We start from the raw sequence: 14069 nt of genomic DNA on the forward strand, positions 1-14069 counted from the left end.
CACCAAGAAGTGATGGGTACAGAAACTGACCTCGTCCTGGATCGGGGGCCCCAGCGACTCAGGGCAGGTCCCCCACAGGGACCGGTGCGATGTGCGGCCAGCTCAGAGCCAGAGTCTGGAGCAGCAGTGGCCCAGAGACTAGACACACCCTGAGGACGCCCCTGTCCCAGCGAGTGCCAGGCAGACCCCCGGAGGAGGGGGTTTGGGCAGGGCAGCCCAGAGACGCAGCGGGCAGGTGCCCAGCACAGCACCTCCCCTGGCAAGGCTTCCCGGGTCGCAGCTGAGGGTTTGCGCCTCTGACTGACATCTGGGAGGGTCTGCGAGTGAGCGCGGCGGGGGAGACCCTGGAGCCTGTCCCCGCCTCCGGCCAGCAGGCGTCTACTCAGGTAACTGGACAAGCATTTATTGAGAGCTGCCTGCAGCCAGGTCCTGTGGTCCCACAGCCTCCTGCTCTGGGAACCAAGCACCACAGCCCCCCACCACAGGGCCAGCAAGAGAGGGAAGCAGCTTCAGGGTGCCTGCGTCTTCCCTGGGGTCCAGTCAGCTGCTGCCTCTTCTGCACGATCGATCGGGGCACTGGTCGCAGCCACCATCCCCCACCTGCTTCCGCCATCGAGGGGAGCAGGGCCGGGCCGAGAGCTGGGGCCCCACAGCAGGGCACAGAGCCCTTGCTCTGGGGGGGTCCGGCCCGGGGCCCTCTGGGCCAGAGGACGGCCAAGCCTCACACCCACAGGTCCCCCAGCCGGGCCTTGTTCTCCGACAGCCGCTCACCCCGCTCCTCCTCAGGGAACTGGATGCTGCAAGCATCCTCGGGCGGGGGCGGCGGTGCCTCCAGGAGCAGCTGGGTCTCTGCAAAGGGGTTGTGGTCAGCAGGCGGGCCAGGGGCCCCCACCCCCTCCCCAGGGCACAACTGACCTGGGGGCCATGCTCTCTGCCTCCTCAGCTGCCAGACGTGCAGGCTCAGCTGGGTCACAGTCAGGACCAGGATTCCGGTGGCCACAGCGAGGAGAAGGACAGTCAGCAGGCTGTGCGGCTCAGCGGGCGGTGGCCCCGGGCTGCACACGGCATTGTGCGTCTTGTTCCCAGGGAACGTGGTGAGAAACCCAAACTGGGAGCAGCTGGGACACAGGGACACAGAGCCTCCTGGTCAGCCCCCAGCCACGGAGCAGCCCCTCCGCACGCTGCTGTCTGGGGCCCAGCAGAGGCCGCTCCCTCAGAGCGGGCCTGGGCTGCCCGGCCACCGGAAGCCTCCCGGGACTCACTCTGCCCATGGCTTGCAGTGGCCCTCGTGGCCCCCGGAGAAGGTCCCTGCCACACAGTCGACACACTTGAAGCCGAAATTGAAATTCCCTGGAGACAGACAGACACAGGCTTGGGGGCTGCGGGGTGGATGAGGAGAGGCGCCTGGTGTTTGGGCCACAGCAGAATGACCCCATACGCCTCCTCCGCGTGACACAAGTTCGTAGACCAGGTCCCCTGTGTGCCGCTCTCCAGGGCAGGCTGTGACTCCGGCTGAGGGGAGGGTCCTGATGGGGGGGCGGGGATCTGCCCTCAGCGGTCCGAGGGCGGAGGCAGTGGAAGCAGAGGCATCAGGAGCCTTCTCTGGACGGCAGGAGAGCGGGAGGCCTGGGGGGGGGTCCCCTAGGCCCGTCCCGTCCAGCCTTGCACGGGCCCCCCTCAGTCCTCACGCCCCCAGCCCTCACATGTCCAGCTGCCCCTCCCCTCAGGTAAACAGACCCCAAGAGGGTTCAGCTGCTCCTTCCAGACAAGGGGTTGACCCCCAGGCCGGGCTCTGGGGGACAGCCTGGCTTCATCCAACCGCCCCCTCAGGCAGATGGTCAGGGCGGGTGTAGGCAGAGCCAGGGCCGGAGGGCCAGACAGCCCCCTGACACCCCACTGCTCCTCACAACCGCCCTCCGGGGCATGGTCTCTGGACAAAGAAAGCCAGGCCACAAGAGGGAAGGACAGGCCCCTGGGAGCCAAGCCAACGGTGGCGCCCGGCCTCATCCAGCCCAAGGTCCTGAGCAACAGAAGGGCCCCACCCACCAGGGCTTTGAAGGCCCCCAAGGCGGGTGCCCACTGGCCCAGAGGACATGGCCATAAGCCCCACTTGCGAGCTCCCTTCCACACCTGCAGCTGGGAGCTCGGCCCCTGCCACCTCTCCACCTGCGCAGGCCACCTCCAGCTGCGACTCACCTTCGGGCTGAGCCTCCTGGCCAGGTGGACAGGAGTAGCGCTTGCAGCTCTTACACTGAGGGTCTCCACAGTGGAACTCGGGCTGGATACACTCGCAGTCCGTCTCAGGACAGACCCCCTCAGCTGGGCAGGAAGCGGCCTTGTCAGCCACAGAGCGACCCCTCCAGCCCCCGGGGGGACATGGGGCTGTCAGGGCAGGGCACCCAACTGGGAGCCAGGACCTTGGCTGGTCCAGCTGCATCTTCCCCACTCCTGGGCACCCAGCTCCTCCACCCACCTGGCCTGGCCGCACGCCCTGCTGCCCCGACACTGCTCCTACCCAGCAGGGGGACTGCGACTCGGCATGTGGCCTGGAGCTGTCCCTGCCCGACAAGAGAGTCGCCTGGCAGACCTACCCCTCCTCCCCTGTCCATCTTGCACTGCTCTCAGCTGCCTGGACCCTGGCGGCAGCCTGCCTGTCCCTGGACTCTCAGAGCCTCCTCTCCCCACACCCCAGGTCCTGGCAGGGGGACACTCTGGGTGTCTTTCCTGCAATATTTGTCCCCAAAATGACTCATTTCACCTGCCCCTCACCCACAGATGCAGGTCCCCGCCAGGGAGCTGGTGGCAAGTGGGGCTGCGACCTCAACCTGGGCAGGAAGCGTCCTGGCTGATGGCTGCAGGCTCACTACCCACCCAGAAGGATGGGAGCCAGCCCTCCTCCACCTGGGGACCCCAGACCTGTCTGGGGAAGACTCCAGCACCGCCGGCCTCTGCTCACCCTTCCCCGCCTCCGCGCACCTCCCAGGCCCCTGGCCTGAGCTGGGCGCCTTCAGCCCTCCCGGGAGCGCTCTGGACCCGGAAAGTTTGCGCTGAGCTCGGGGAGGGGGCGCTGCGCCGCTGCTTCTCCGCGCGGGGGCTCCCGGCCCCTCCTTACCCCGGGCGCAAGAGCGGCAGCAGCGCGCGTTCGTCCCGGTCCCGCGTAGAAGGCGGCCGGCGCCGCAGCTTGAACGCCCCGCCGGACGCTGGCCCAGACCCAGCGCGCAGAGCAGCGCGAAGCCGCACAGGGCCAGGCGCACGCCCCTCGCCCCCATGGCACCCGCGGCCCCCAGGGCCGCACAGCGCTCCTCTGGGACTTGAGGAGGCCAGCCCCCTGAAGACGCGCCAAGACCCCGCCCGGCGCCCCGCCTCTGCCACGCCCCCGGGGCCCCAAGCAATGGTTCCCGTGGGGGACCCCCAAGACCCTGCAACTCAAAATGCAAGTCCGGGGCAGAGGATTTGGGGCAGGGAAGCGGCTGTGCGCCATCCCGACGGGTACGAGTCATCGCACGTTTGTCCACAGCTCAGGACGCGCAGCACGAGGTCCCGGAAGGAACTAGGGACTCCGGGTGGGCCGAGGTCCGCGCAGGCTCACCGCTTGTAACCAGCGCCCCCTCTGCCGGGATGCTGAGGGTGGGGGAGGCTGGGGGGGCGGGGATGCGGGACCTCTCCCTTCCCCTCGCTTTTGCACAAACCTAAAACAGCTATTAAAAATAGAGTTTTAAAATTCATTATTTTTATTTTTAGGGCTGCACCCAAGGCATATGGAAGTTCCCAGGCTAGGGATGGAATTGGAGCTCTACCTGCCGGCCACAGCCACAGTCCCCGCACCTTGGGAACTGAGCCGCATCTGCACCTACACCACAGCTCACGGCAACGCCAGATCCTTAACCCGCTGAGTGAGCCCGGGGTTCAAACCTGCATCCTAATGGATGCTAGTCGGGTTCATTACCCCTGAGCCACAACAGGAACTCCAAAATTAGAGGGTTTTTTTTTTTTTTAATTCAAGGGCACCCAGAGAAGGTGACCACAGAGGAGGGGGCATCTGGGAGACCCATGTGGGGGGTGACCTTGGGGGATTCCTAAGTGATCTGGAAACTAAATATGCCCCAAATGTGTGTGCCTTTTGGGGGAAACACCGGACACATCCCCAGCCCCATCGTGGCGGGGTGGGGGGGTGGTCAGAAATGTTCTCTATGCAAAACCTGTGGCCGCCAGGTCTGAAGGAACTAGAGTGTGGGTGGGAGGGCCAACGTGTATGGGTGCCGGATGCGGGGTGGCAGATGGCCCCTGAGTCACTGGGGGAGGCAGCACCCACAGGTGGCTTGTGCTGGGACCCCCCCACACACATACCCAAGGGTGGACTCAGCAAGGACCCCGTGGGCTGCTAAAATTCTTCTCTGGGAGTTCCCGTCCTGGCACAGCAGAAACAAATCCGACTAGGAACCATGAGGTTGTGGGTTCAATCCCTGGCCTCACTCAGTGGGTTAAGGAGTTGCCATGAGCTGTGGCGCAGGTCGCAGACGCAGCCCGGATCCCACGTTGCTGTGGCTGGGGCGTGGGCCGGCAGCTGCAGCTCTGATTCGACCCCTACCCTGGGAACCTCCATATGCTGCGGGTGCGGCCCTAAAAAGCAAAAAATAAAAAAATAAATAATAAGATTATTTGATGCACAGAGTGGGTAGGATGAAGCCTCCAGGTGGCGGACCCCTCCCCTGCCAGAAGTCCCCAAATCACAAGCCTGAGCGGCTTTGAGCCCATCCCGGAATCAAGACAAGCCTCCATCTTTCTGGAAATGAGGACGAGCACCACTGCCACCTCCAACTTGGCCAGCTGGGCCCCCTGCCCCTGACACCTGTGGGTAACCCCTGCTAGGACACTGATCCAACCCCGCAGTTTGGGGAGGAGGCCTCCCAGGCTGCAGCACTGGCCACTGGGCAGGTCCCAGCCCAGACCTCCCCATGAACACCTGGTCACCCTGGAGGGTGTGAGCAGCGGCCCCTGACAAGCTCCTGAGCGCAGAGAGCTCAGTTTCCGACTCACTGGGAGACTATCCCTTGTCTCTCTGGGCTCAGTTTCCCCATGTAGCACCAAGGGGCTCTGGGGCCCTCCCTCCTCCAGGAAGCCTCCCTGGATTTCTTGGCCCTCCAGCAGGGGCTCCGTGCAGGGGAAGCTGGTGAAGCCTGGGGTGGGGGAGCATTGAGGTCTCAGGAATGTGTCTCTGCTGGTGCCCGCGGGCTGGAGGTGTGTTGACAGCTGTGACCTGGTGACCTGGGGAGACCCAGGAGTCTTTCAAGTTCAAGACCCTTTGAGGAGTTTCCGTCGTGGCGCAGTGGTTAACGAATCCGACTAGGAACCATGAGGTTGCGGGTTCGATCCCTGCCCTTGCTCAGTGGGTTAACGATCCGGTGTTGCTGTGAGCTGTGGTGTAGGTTGCAGACGCGGCTCGGATCCCGAGTTGCTGTGGCTCTGGCATGGGCTGGCAGCTACAGCTCCGATTCGACCCCTAGCCTGGGAAACTCCATATGCCACGGGAACGGCCCAAGAAATGGCAAAAAGATAAAAAAAAAAAAAAAAAAAAGACCCTTTGAGACCTACAGCCGCCACCTCCTCTGATGGAGCAGACATCCTTTCCAGAAGGAAATGACAGGAATTAGCAGTTTGTGGCAAAACTATTGTTCTCGAGTCCTGGGATGTGCTAGTCTCTGCAGGAAAAGGAGGGCCCGCAGGGCAGCTGTGGCTCCCGGCTGCCTGGGGAGGCAAGGCCACCCTGACCAGGGCAGGCCTTCTCTGAGGGTCCCCCAGACCTCACTCTACTCTGAGTGGGGAGTGGGTCTGAGCATGGGGGCAGAAAGGGAGGCCACCTGGCCATCCCCAGCCACCAGGAACAGGTGCGGCCTGGAGAGTTGGGCAGTGACTTCCGGATCTTCCGCCACTGCTCATTTTAAAGGCCTGAGCAGTCAGGTCTGTACCAGCAAGGGGTCACCCAGTTCTGGTAAACACGCTAAATCCCCTACAAACGGTGCCTGTGCTACTAGGTGCTGCGTCTGTTGGCCCTTCTGGAAGCCAACCCAGCCCAGGACAGAGGGGGTAGGCAGCAGCAGGAAGCCAGGGGCAGGGCCACATGCTGGCGGAGGTGGCGGCTGTGAGCTGAGCTGACAGGAGGCAAGGGTGACGTCAGGAGTGGGCGCCTCATCTGCCCTCCTGTCCCCAAGGCTCCGGAAGACCCCTCCCACGCAGCCACAGGCTGCGGGGTTTCTGTCACCGGGCACCAAGGCGGGGGATGATGTCTATCTGCTTATCTGTATTTTCCAATTCTTTTCGAGCAGCTTGTCACATTTTCATCAGCTGTTCAGCTCACAAAAGTAACGCGTGTTCATGGGGCAGAGGGTCCCACGGGAGCGCAGGTGTTAACCACAGGGGCCGTGGCAGGAGGATGGGGAACAGGCAGGGGCCTGGAGCAGGGCCAGTGTGGGGAGGGGAGCTGGGGGCCCACTGGGTGGCTGCCTGGGGGCCCCAGGGGCAGAGACGAGAGTGGAGAGCGTGTTAAGAAGCAGCTTCGAAGCAAAGCTAAGATGACCAACTTCCATTCGTCCGTCTGACGGCAGAGCGGGGCTGCCGGGGGTGGGGGTGGGGCAAGCTGTGGGCTCCCGGCCGCCCAGGGGGAACGGCCCCAGGTTTGAGGAGAAGCCCCGTCCCATGACCTTCGACACTACAGGCCTTAAGACCCGGGTCCCCCCCAGCGCCCACTTCAGTTCCCTGAGCCTCTCTGCATGGCCTGCACGCAGCCTGAGGACCGAGGGTCCCAGGTCAGGGGCCCGTTTGCTGCCCGTTTGAAGGGCAGGGAGCGCGGGGTTCGTTCGCCACCGCGTCCGGGGATCCTTCTCAGGATGCGCAGCCGTCTTGTCTTCCCTTTGCACCTGGAGGCCCGAGGGACCCGCCAGGGGTCAGAGGTTGGAGGAGAGGCGGACGAGCCTCTGGGGCAACCCTGGGGAGAAGGCAGCCCCAGAAACGAGGGGGCCCCAGTGGGGGTACGGAGCTCTGCCCACAACGGAGCCAGGGCCCTCACTGCCCCGGTGTCAGTGCGGAACACGGGCCAGCGGGGACCACGCCCAGGGCGGCCCGCGGAGAGGGAGGGGCCGGAGCCCCCCAGCGCCAGCGCTGCGAGTGTTCGCCAAGTGCGCCCCTGCAGGTTGTCTCCTGAGTGGAGCTGTCGCCTCTAGCACAGCACCGTTGTGGCCCTTTATTTTGGTTCCCAGTAGCTCTTGACTCCACCACAGACCTCGAGGGTGAAAAGGGCTGTGGCTGGGGCTCCTGGTGCAGCATCTGCCTTTAGCTCAGCTGAGCCCGTTAGCCTCACACACGTCCCATGCAGGGTGGGACACAGAGGCGAACACCCCACGGCTCACTCCTCTGGCCCCAGGCAGGCTCGGGGCTGTGGCCCCCGTGGGGCCTGCAGTCCTCCGTCCCTTCAGCCACACATCCGCGCCCCTGCCTAGGGCTGGGTCCCGTCCCTCAGTGCTGGCCAGTGGGCCTGTCTGGCTACAAGGACGTCACCAGCCCACTCTGCAGCCCGCGGATGCTTGGGTTCACCTCGGAGCCTTGTCACATAAAGCTGTCGTGTGCCTTTTTGTTCCCGCGGGGAATGGATAAAGGGCTGGCCCCGTCAGGAGCTCCCAGTTTCTCTGCAGGACTTGGGCTGCCACCCACCACCGGGACTGCCAGGGTGCCCTGGGCCCAGGGGCTCTGGAGGACACCAGGCTGGCCTTGGGGGACTTGGGGCCCTGCAGGCGTCAATGGTGGTCCCAGGGTCACCACTCACTCAGGTCTAGCAGAATGTGGGGTCTGAGAAGCAGCACCCGTGCCTTCTCCTGGGAGGGGCCCCCAGAGAGCGAGAGATGGTCCTAAAAACCCTTTGGGCCGGGGCCTCAGGGTTCCCATCAGCGCCCATTAGCGCCTGGCCAGGCAGCCCCCGCCAGCCCCTCTTGAGAGCCTAGTGCCAGTCCCTGGGGTCCACGTGCCTAGGTGAGGATCTCACCTGACAGGGCAGTCATCTGGGGCTCCAAGCCCCCCATAGGTACTGGGATGCGCCCACAGGCTGGGGGCTCGGAGGGATCCGCTCAAGCCCCTACCCCACACCCAGCCCTGGCCAGAGACCTCTCCTCTCCCTGCAGCCCACTGGTGCCCAGTCAGAGACCTGCATCTGCCAACGGCGTTTATTGGGGCCCCACCTGGGCGGGGAGTATGCACAGCATACGTAGCAGGGCCCGGGGCTCCAGCCCAGGAGCACCTAAAACGGCACAGGGCGGGACGACAGGCATCGGGGCCCAGAGGTGACAGGGTGACGGGAGGTGGGGGCGCACCAGAGCGCCCCCCCACAGGCCCCAGTTGGGGAGGGGCCGCGGGCTCCCAGCCCCCGCGGACGTCGTTCAGGTCTTGGCCAGGCTGGAGTTGGCGTCCGCGTGCTCCTCTTGGATGGGGATCCGGAAGCCGTTTTCCCCTGGGGAGGGGAAGGAGCCAGGCTGGGAGGTGGGCAGGGGTCCCACACCTCCCAGAGGCGGTCTGGGCTGGGGCCACAGCGGGCACTCACTGGGAGGCTTGGGGGCGTTGGGCAGCAGTCTCCAGGCCCTGTGGTGCAGGAGCAGGACCAGCACAGCAGCCACGGGCGCCAGCAGGACCAGGCCCAGGCCCAGGCCCAGGACGGCAGCCAGTTCAGGGCCTGCGGGGAGGCGGAGCCTGCTGGGGTGGGATCCACGGAAGGAAGGAGCCCCCTGCCCCTCTCCCCCTCACTCCACTCCTCTTTGGGGTTGGGGGAGGGCCCTGCTGGGGCCAAGCCAGGCCCCCTTACCCTTGGGGGACTCTGTGTGGGGCGTCGAGGGTTCCTGTGAGGTCCTTGGCCAGGCAGTGGTGGGCCGGGCAGTGGGGGACCGGGCTGGGGGGCCCTGGGTCTCTTGGGGCGGTGTGGCTGGTGGGCTCCTGTCCTCACAGACGGCATCTGAGCTGTTGCTGGCCGCCTGCAGCGTTCGCTTCCCCACCAAGGTGCAGCTGGGGGGGCAAGGATGTTGATCAGGCCAGACACACCCTCGTCCCCTCTCAGCGGATGGCCCAGAACTGGGGACAGGACGAGGGGAACATGGGGAGTGAGAGGGTCCACACGGGACTCCCTCGGGTAACGCCAGCGTCGGGACCAACAGTGGCGCCTGCCGGGCCCCCGGGAGCCTCCGCCCTCCTAGGCCCTCATCCCTTCAAGAACCATCCCCCCCACGCCACGGTTCCTGACTGGCTCCCCCCCACACCCTCTCCCAAACGGCTGCCTGTGCTGTGCTCCCGCTCCTGCCACAGACCCCCCTGCAGGGAGGGGGCCCTCATCCGTGAAGGAGTGAGGGTCTCACTAAGTCCCTGGGCCTGGGCTGGGGCCTCGCAGGCTCCCCACTCCAGCCTGGCTGGGAGGCAGGTGGGAGGAGGCTGGGCCAGGGCTGAGCAGGGGCTGAGGCTTGGGGCCGGGGGGGTGGGGGGAGTGGGCAGGAGCCAGTGGGGAGGGGCTGGCGGGGGGATAGGGCCCAGGAGCTCCCTGCCAGCAGCTTCCTCCTCCCAGACCTGTCACCCAGTTCCCAGACCCCACTCACTTGGTCCAGGGCTGGCAGGCCTGGTCGTTGCCCGGGGAGAAGTGTCCAGGTGGGCACCGCACACAGTCTGCAACAAAGCCAGCAGGCTCCACTCATCAGCTGCCCCTCGGGGGCGCCTGGACGCTCATCCCACGCCCCCCGAAACCCCTCTCTGCCTATGTGCCGCCCTCGGGGTCCTGACCCGGGAGCCCCACCCCAGGCTCTGCCGGGCCCCCTGGGGGGGTGGCGAGAGCATGCGAGGGCCGCGTTCCTTTCACGTGGTTTCCAAGGCCTCTCACCCACACGCCGCCCCCTCACCAACTCCACGCTTGTAGCCGAAGCCGTCCTGGGGCTGCGTGCCCGGCCGGCAGCCGCACACGGTGTCTGTCGTGTTTGTGCATCGCTGCTTGACCTCACTTCCACTTCCTGGGAATCAAGTGCAGTGGATGCAGTGGGTGCCGGCGGGGCTGGGGCCCAGGGCCGCGGGGCAGGCAGGGGACCAAGGCCGAGGATCCGCTGCCGCCCCTTCCAGGCCGGCAGCCCCCGGCTCGCTCCCAGCCCTGGATGCCGTGTCCCCCGGGCATCGCGCCCTGGCAGCCCCACCGCTTTCCTACCCTCCTCACAGCCTGCTGGGGACTCCAGGAGACGGCCCCCACCAAGCCATGTGGAGCCTGCCCCCCACCCCCGTGGGAGGCCTGGGCTCCTCGTGGGACCCCAGGCAGAGCAAAGCCCCCGCGGCTCCGCGTGGCAGGGCGAGGCGGGGCCGGGGCACCGGACGAGGCTCACGCTGGTTGCACTGGGTGCAGGGTTTGCAGGGCTCGTAGTTCACTGCCTCGTTGTAGAAGCCGGGCTTGCACCGGCTGCACTCGGTTTCCTGAGTGTCGGTGCAGCGCCTCTCCATCCCATAACCTGCACAGGGGCTGGCATCAGGACGCAGCGCTGGCCCTCCCTTTGACAGCCCCCCGCCCAGCCTCCGGCTGGCCCACTGGCCCAGGTGTGGCTCCAGGTCACCCAGCCTCTTGGAGCGTCACCCACCAGGGCACTCTGAGTCCACTCCCCATGACACCTGCACCACCTGACCCCGTCTGTAGGTCCCTGTCTACCCATCCCCATGTCTCCAGGTCCCCCACCTCCCCACGCCCTGTTCCTGGCTACGCAGTCCCCCATCCCTGTGTCCCCTGATCTGTCGCCTCGTCCTGTGTCCCTGCAGGCATCCCTCCCCATCCCTCCATTTCTGGGCCACTCACCTGGCTGGCACTCTTTACAGCACCTCCTGCCACTGGGGTAGGTGTCCCCAACACAGGTGAGCCGGGCTACAGCGCCCAGCACAAGCCCCAGGAGCAGGAGGGCTGAGCTGAGCGCCCTGGGCGGCTGGGCTCCCACGCGCATTCTCAGCTCCGCAGCTCGGGAGTCTGGGGTTTTTCCTTGCAGGATGTGGCTATAAGGGCTGTGGGGGAAGGGTGGGGAGGGCAGGAGGAGGAGGGGGCCAGGAGGAAGGAGGCCCCAGGAAGGGCTGGGGACCCCGACCCAGGCAGGCAGCGGGAAGGCAGCCCTTCTGGGAAGCCCCCCTCCAGGCCGTGGGCTTCCCTTCTGCCCTGCCCCAGGGCCCCCCACTTCCCAACAATGCCTGTGGGGCTCAGGCTCGGCTCAGCCAGCAGACCTGGGACCTAAGTGGGGACCTGCAGCCCCCGATACCTGCCAGGGCCAGGCCAGAGCCTCCCCCACAACGGGTCTGCTCTCCCAACACACACACTGGATCCCTCCCACTCCTGTCTCAGCTAAATGGAGCCCCTTTGGCCTGAGGGTCTCCCGCCCTGTCCGGCCTGGCCAAGCTGCCCGGATCAGGCCGGTCTTGGGACCCTCAAGTGGCCCCTTCTGGGCACCCACTCGTCCTGCAGGGCAGACCCCTCAGGAAGAGCAGGGGCTTCTCCCACCTCCCTGCAGGCCACACTGATGCCAACCCTCACCCCTCCTCTGCCAGAGGGTGCATGGGGCATGTGGACGAGCAAAGACCACATGCTGGGTCAGGGGACAGGCCTCCCCAAGTCTTGGGCCTTCTCCCAGGCAGCTGCGAGGGAGGGTGGCGGCACCGAGGGTTTCAGAGTGTGGTCACCGGCCTGTGTCCAGAACTAGGTTAGACCGATGCACTAGGAGCCCTTCTGGTGAGTTGGACGCTGCGCGGCCAGTGCCCACAGTGCGCGTGTGCGCGTGTGCACACTGAGCAGGGAGCGGCAGACTGAACTCGCATCAGTGCCACAGACCCCCACGCGGAAGGAAGCCTGACCCCTGGGCAGCTGGATTTGGAGATAGGGTCTCTCAGGAGGCAGTCAAGGTCGGACCTGACCCCACGTGACTGCTGTCCTTACAAGACAGGTCAGGGCCAGCACAGGGCCTCTGACGTCCAGCCTCCAGGACTGGGGCGAAGAGCGAACACGCGCTGCCGGGCAGGCCCTGCCCGTTCCTTGGGTGTGGCGTGTGCCTGGGAGCGTGTGTCAGCCGTGTGCACGGCACGCGTGTATGGTACTGGCCCCACGTGCCAGGATGCATGTGTTCTGCTCCTGTGAGCCCCTGGGCACATGCCCGGAGGGGTCCTGTGAGGCCAAACCCTCTCCTTGAACGCTCTGGGGGCTGCACTGGGCTCTCCTTGCCCCCACAGCCATCCCAGGTTCGGGTGTTCCCACAGCACCACTGGGACAGGAAGGTGACCTCGGACGTGGGCTGGGCAGTCCCAGGACAAGCGGGAGGGCCCATGTGCCGGCCACTGGGGGCTCGAGGGGGAAAGAGCCCGGGGCCCGGTGAACATGCACACACGCGTGCTTTCTCCCTCGCAGAGCTGACCACTGGTGCCGAGCGGGGAGACGGCACTGTGTTGTTTGGTGCCTTTTACGGCTTTTTTTTGTCTTTTGTCTTTTTTAGGGCTGCTCCTGCAACATACGGAGGGTCCCAGGCTAGGGGTCAAATCGGAGCTGCAGCTGCTGGCCTCCGTCACAGCCATGCTGGATCCAAGCCTCATCTGCCACCTACGCCACAGCTGGCAGCAGCACTGGACCCTCAACCCACTGAGCGAGGCCAGGGATCCATCCCGCATCCTCATGGATCCTAATTGGGCCCTGAGCCACACCGGGAACTCCCCCGGTGCCTCTTAAATCTTAACCCAGAGTGAAGATCATCTGCTTAACAGTCAACCTGAGGTTCCAGGTTGGGGGGGGGAAGCTCCTGCCGGGGCTGGAAACCCCCTCCTCCTGGGGAGGGGCGCACAGGTTAGAGGTGGAGCCCCCTGCCCACCTGCGGGAAATTCCGCCTCAGCCTGGCTCCGCCCGCGGGCAGGGGCCACTGTAGGGTCGCCTGCCTGAGCCTCCAAAAAGGGAGGTCCAGGGGTCAGGGCGGAGCACGCGGGCAGCCTGCAGCGCTGGCATGTGTGTGTGCCCTGTTTCTAGGAACGCTGAGGGCTGCCGACCCTCTGGCGGTGCTGGCCTCCTCTGCCTGAGGCCCTGAAGGCCCGGCCAGGTACAGGGGTCTGCTCGCGGTGGCCCATGGGGCAGATAACTGCACCACTGCACCCGCAGGCCCGGCCCGGGCCCAGCCCACACCTCTGCCCGAACATCGCAGCAGCGCGTGGCCACCTGCCACGCAGGGCCTGGCCCACCAAGGGGCCTGCCTTCCCACCACGCACTCTGGGCTCAGTTCTGAAAACAGCCTTTCCTCTTGTTTGTCTGGAAACCAGCCCAGGTGTCACCGCACCCTGCTGTCTGTGGCGGCCCCTCCCCACGCTGCTGGGAAGCAGGTCACGTGGGCAGCTCAGGGCGGGTGCTCTGCCCACCCAGCTGGAGCCTCCAACCCCGGCAGGGCCTTCCAAGGCCCAAGAGGGCCTGCTGGCCAACGAATTGTCCCCTGAGGTCCCTTGGGCCCTGGCTCAGGACTCCGAGGCGGGGGCTGGCAGGGGGGGCTGGCAGGCGGCCAGCTTGTCAGGTGCGTAGCTCAGAGACCACCCCTCCTCGGTCCTTCCAACCCTTGCAACTCAATCCCTCCGCCCCCGGCTCGGGAAGGGCTGGTACGCTGGTGGCACGAGGCCGCCTGACAGCAACCATGTGGCCCTCCTGCCGCAGGCTCCTGAAACCCCAGGCCCGACCACAAGCTCAGCAAGCTTCTGACCCCTCGGCCACCCTGCCCCGTCCACCAGACCAGACCCCAGGCCAGGAGTCCGGGCAGCGCCCCCCACCCCCACAGTTCTCCAACCCTCCTGGGGCCCCAGGGCTCGTCCTCAGAGCCTCCTCTCCACCTAAAACCCCATTTCCTCCCGCCCCTCCCTGCCTCCTGGCTTCACATCTGCAGCCCAGACCCCCAGCTCCCACCTTGCGGAGGCCCCTTCCTGCCCTGAGGCCCCTCACACACGGCCCCCCACCGGTCCGCTGCCCTGTCACCCTCCCCGTGGTGGCCCGGGTGGGCGCCCGGCACACAGGGGATCGCAGG

The 14069-nt window shown here is 66.0% G+C and overlaps 2 protein-coding genes across 7 annotated transcripts; both read right to left on the reverse strand.

Annotated features, from left to right (window-relative positions):
- Positions 1-382: 382 nt before the first annotated feature.
- TNFRSF18 (TNF receptor superfamily member 18) lies at positions 383-3595 on the reverse strand. 5 transcript variants are annotated; one of them, XR_014806914.1, is made up of 5 exons: positions 3113-3593; positions 2197-2319; positions 1263-1526; positions 916-1118; positions 383-849 (listed from the first exon to the last, which is right to left on the reverse strand). XR_014806914.1 is itself a non-coding variant. In XM_021097427.2 (5 exons), exons 1-5 carry the CDS (start codon positions 3498-3500, stop codon positions 722-724), a joined length of 930 nt encoding a protein of 309 aa, XP_020953086.1. In that variant the 5' UTR covers positions 3501-3584; the 3' UTR covers positions 383-721. The 5 variants fall into 5 exon arrangements, 3 of the variants coding, with proteins under 3 accessions (XP_020953086.1, XP_084818622.1, XP_013851090.2); XM_021097427.2 differs by having other exon boundaries at positions 1263-1350; positions 3113-3584; XR_014806912.1 differs by having other exon boundaries at positions 916-1526; positions 3113-3595.
- A 4601-nt stretch (positions 3596-8196) lies between these two features.
- On the reverse strand, positions 8197-11104 carry TNFRSF4 (TNF receptor superfamily member 4). 2 transcript variants are annotated; one of them, XM_003127497.5, is made up of 7 exons: positions 10847-11104; positions 10386-10508; positions 9918-10025; positions 9621-9687; positions 8843-9039; positions 8585-8713; positions 8197-8494 (listed from the first exon to the last, which is right to left on the reverse strand). In XM_003127497.5, the coding sequence occupies exons 1-7, from the start codon at positions 10986-10988 to the stop codon at positions 8424-8426; spliced, it is 837 nt and encodes a 278-aa protein (XP_003127545.1). In that variant the 5' UTR covers positions 10989-11104; the 3' UTR covers positions 8197-8423. The 2 variants fall into 2 exon arrangements, with proteins under 2 accessions (XP_003127545.1, XP_084821868.1); XM_084965742.1 differs by lacking the exon at positions 8585-8713 and having other exon boundaries at positions 10847-11046.
- Between the last annotated feature and the right edge of the window lie 2965 nt (positions 11105-14069).

The sequence above is a fragment of the Sus scrofa genome, chromosome 6 (genome assembly GCF_054392235.1).
Source record: "Sus scrofa isolate SSC_HxYL_T2T_F1_AM1 chromosome 6, Sscrofa_HxYL_maternal_Yorkshire_Landrace_v2.0, whole genome shotgun sequence".
Taxonomy (NCBI): Eukaryota; Metazoa; Chordata; class Mammalia; order Artiodactyla; family Suidae; genus Sus; species Sus scrofa.

Excerpts from the sequence above, each read along its gene's own strand:
- TNFRSF4 (XM_003127497.5), bottom strand. The coding sequence starts at position 10,988 with ATGCGCGTGGGAGCCCAGCCGCCCAGGGCGCTCAGCTCAGCCCTCCTG. Across the intron at positions 10,509-10,846 it reads CTGTAAAGAGTGCCAGCCAG|GTTATGGGATGGAGAGGCGC; the intron begins GTGAGTGGCCCA and ends GCCCCTGTGCAG. Across the intron at positions 10,026-10,385 it reads CTGCACCCAGTGCAACCAGC|GAAGTGGAAGTGAGGTCAAG; the intron begins GTGAGCCTCGTC and ends CTTGATTCCCAG.
- TNFRSF18 (XM_013995636.3), bottom strand. The coding sequence starts at position 3,500 with ATGACTCGTACCCGTCGGGATGGCGCACAGCCGCTTCCCTGCCCCAAA. Across the intron at positions 1,351-2,196 it reads CCAGGAGGCTCAGCCCGAAG|GGAATTTCAATTTCGGCTTC; the intron begins GTGAGTCGCAGC and ends GTCTGTCTCCAG. Across the intron at positions 1,119-1,262 it reads CACTGCAAGCCATGGGCAGA|CTGCTCCCAGTTTGGGTTTC; the intron begins GTGAGTCCCGGG and ends CCTGTGTCCCAG.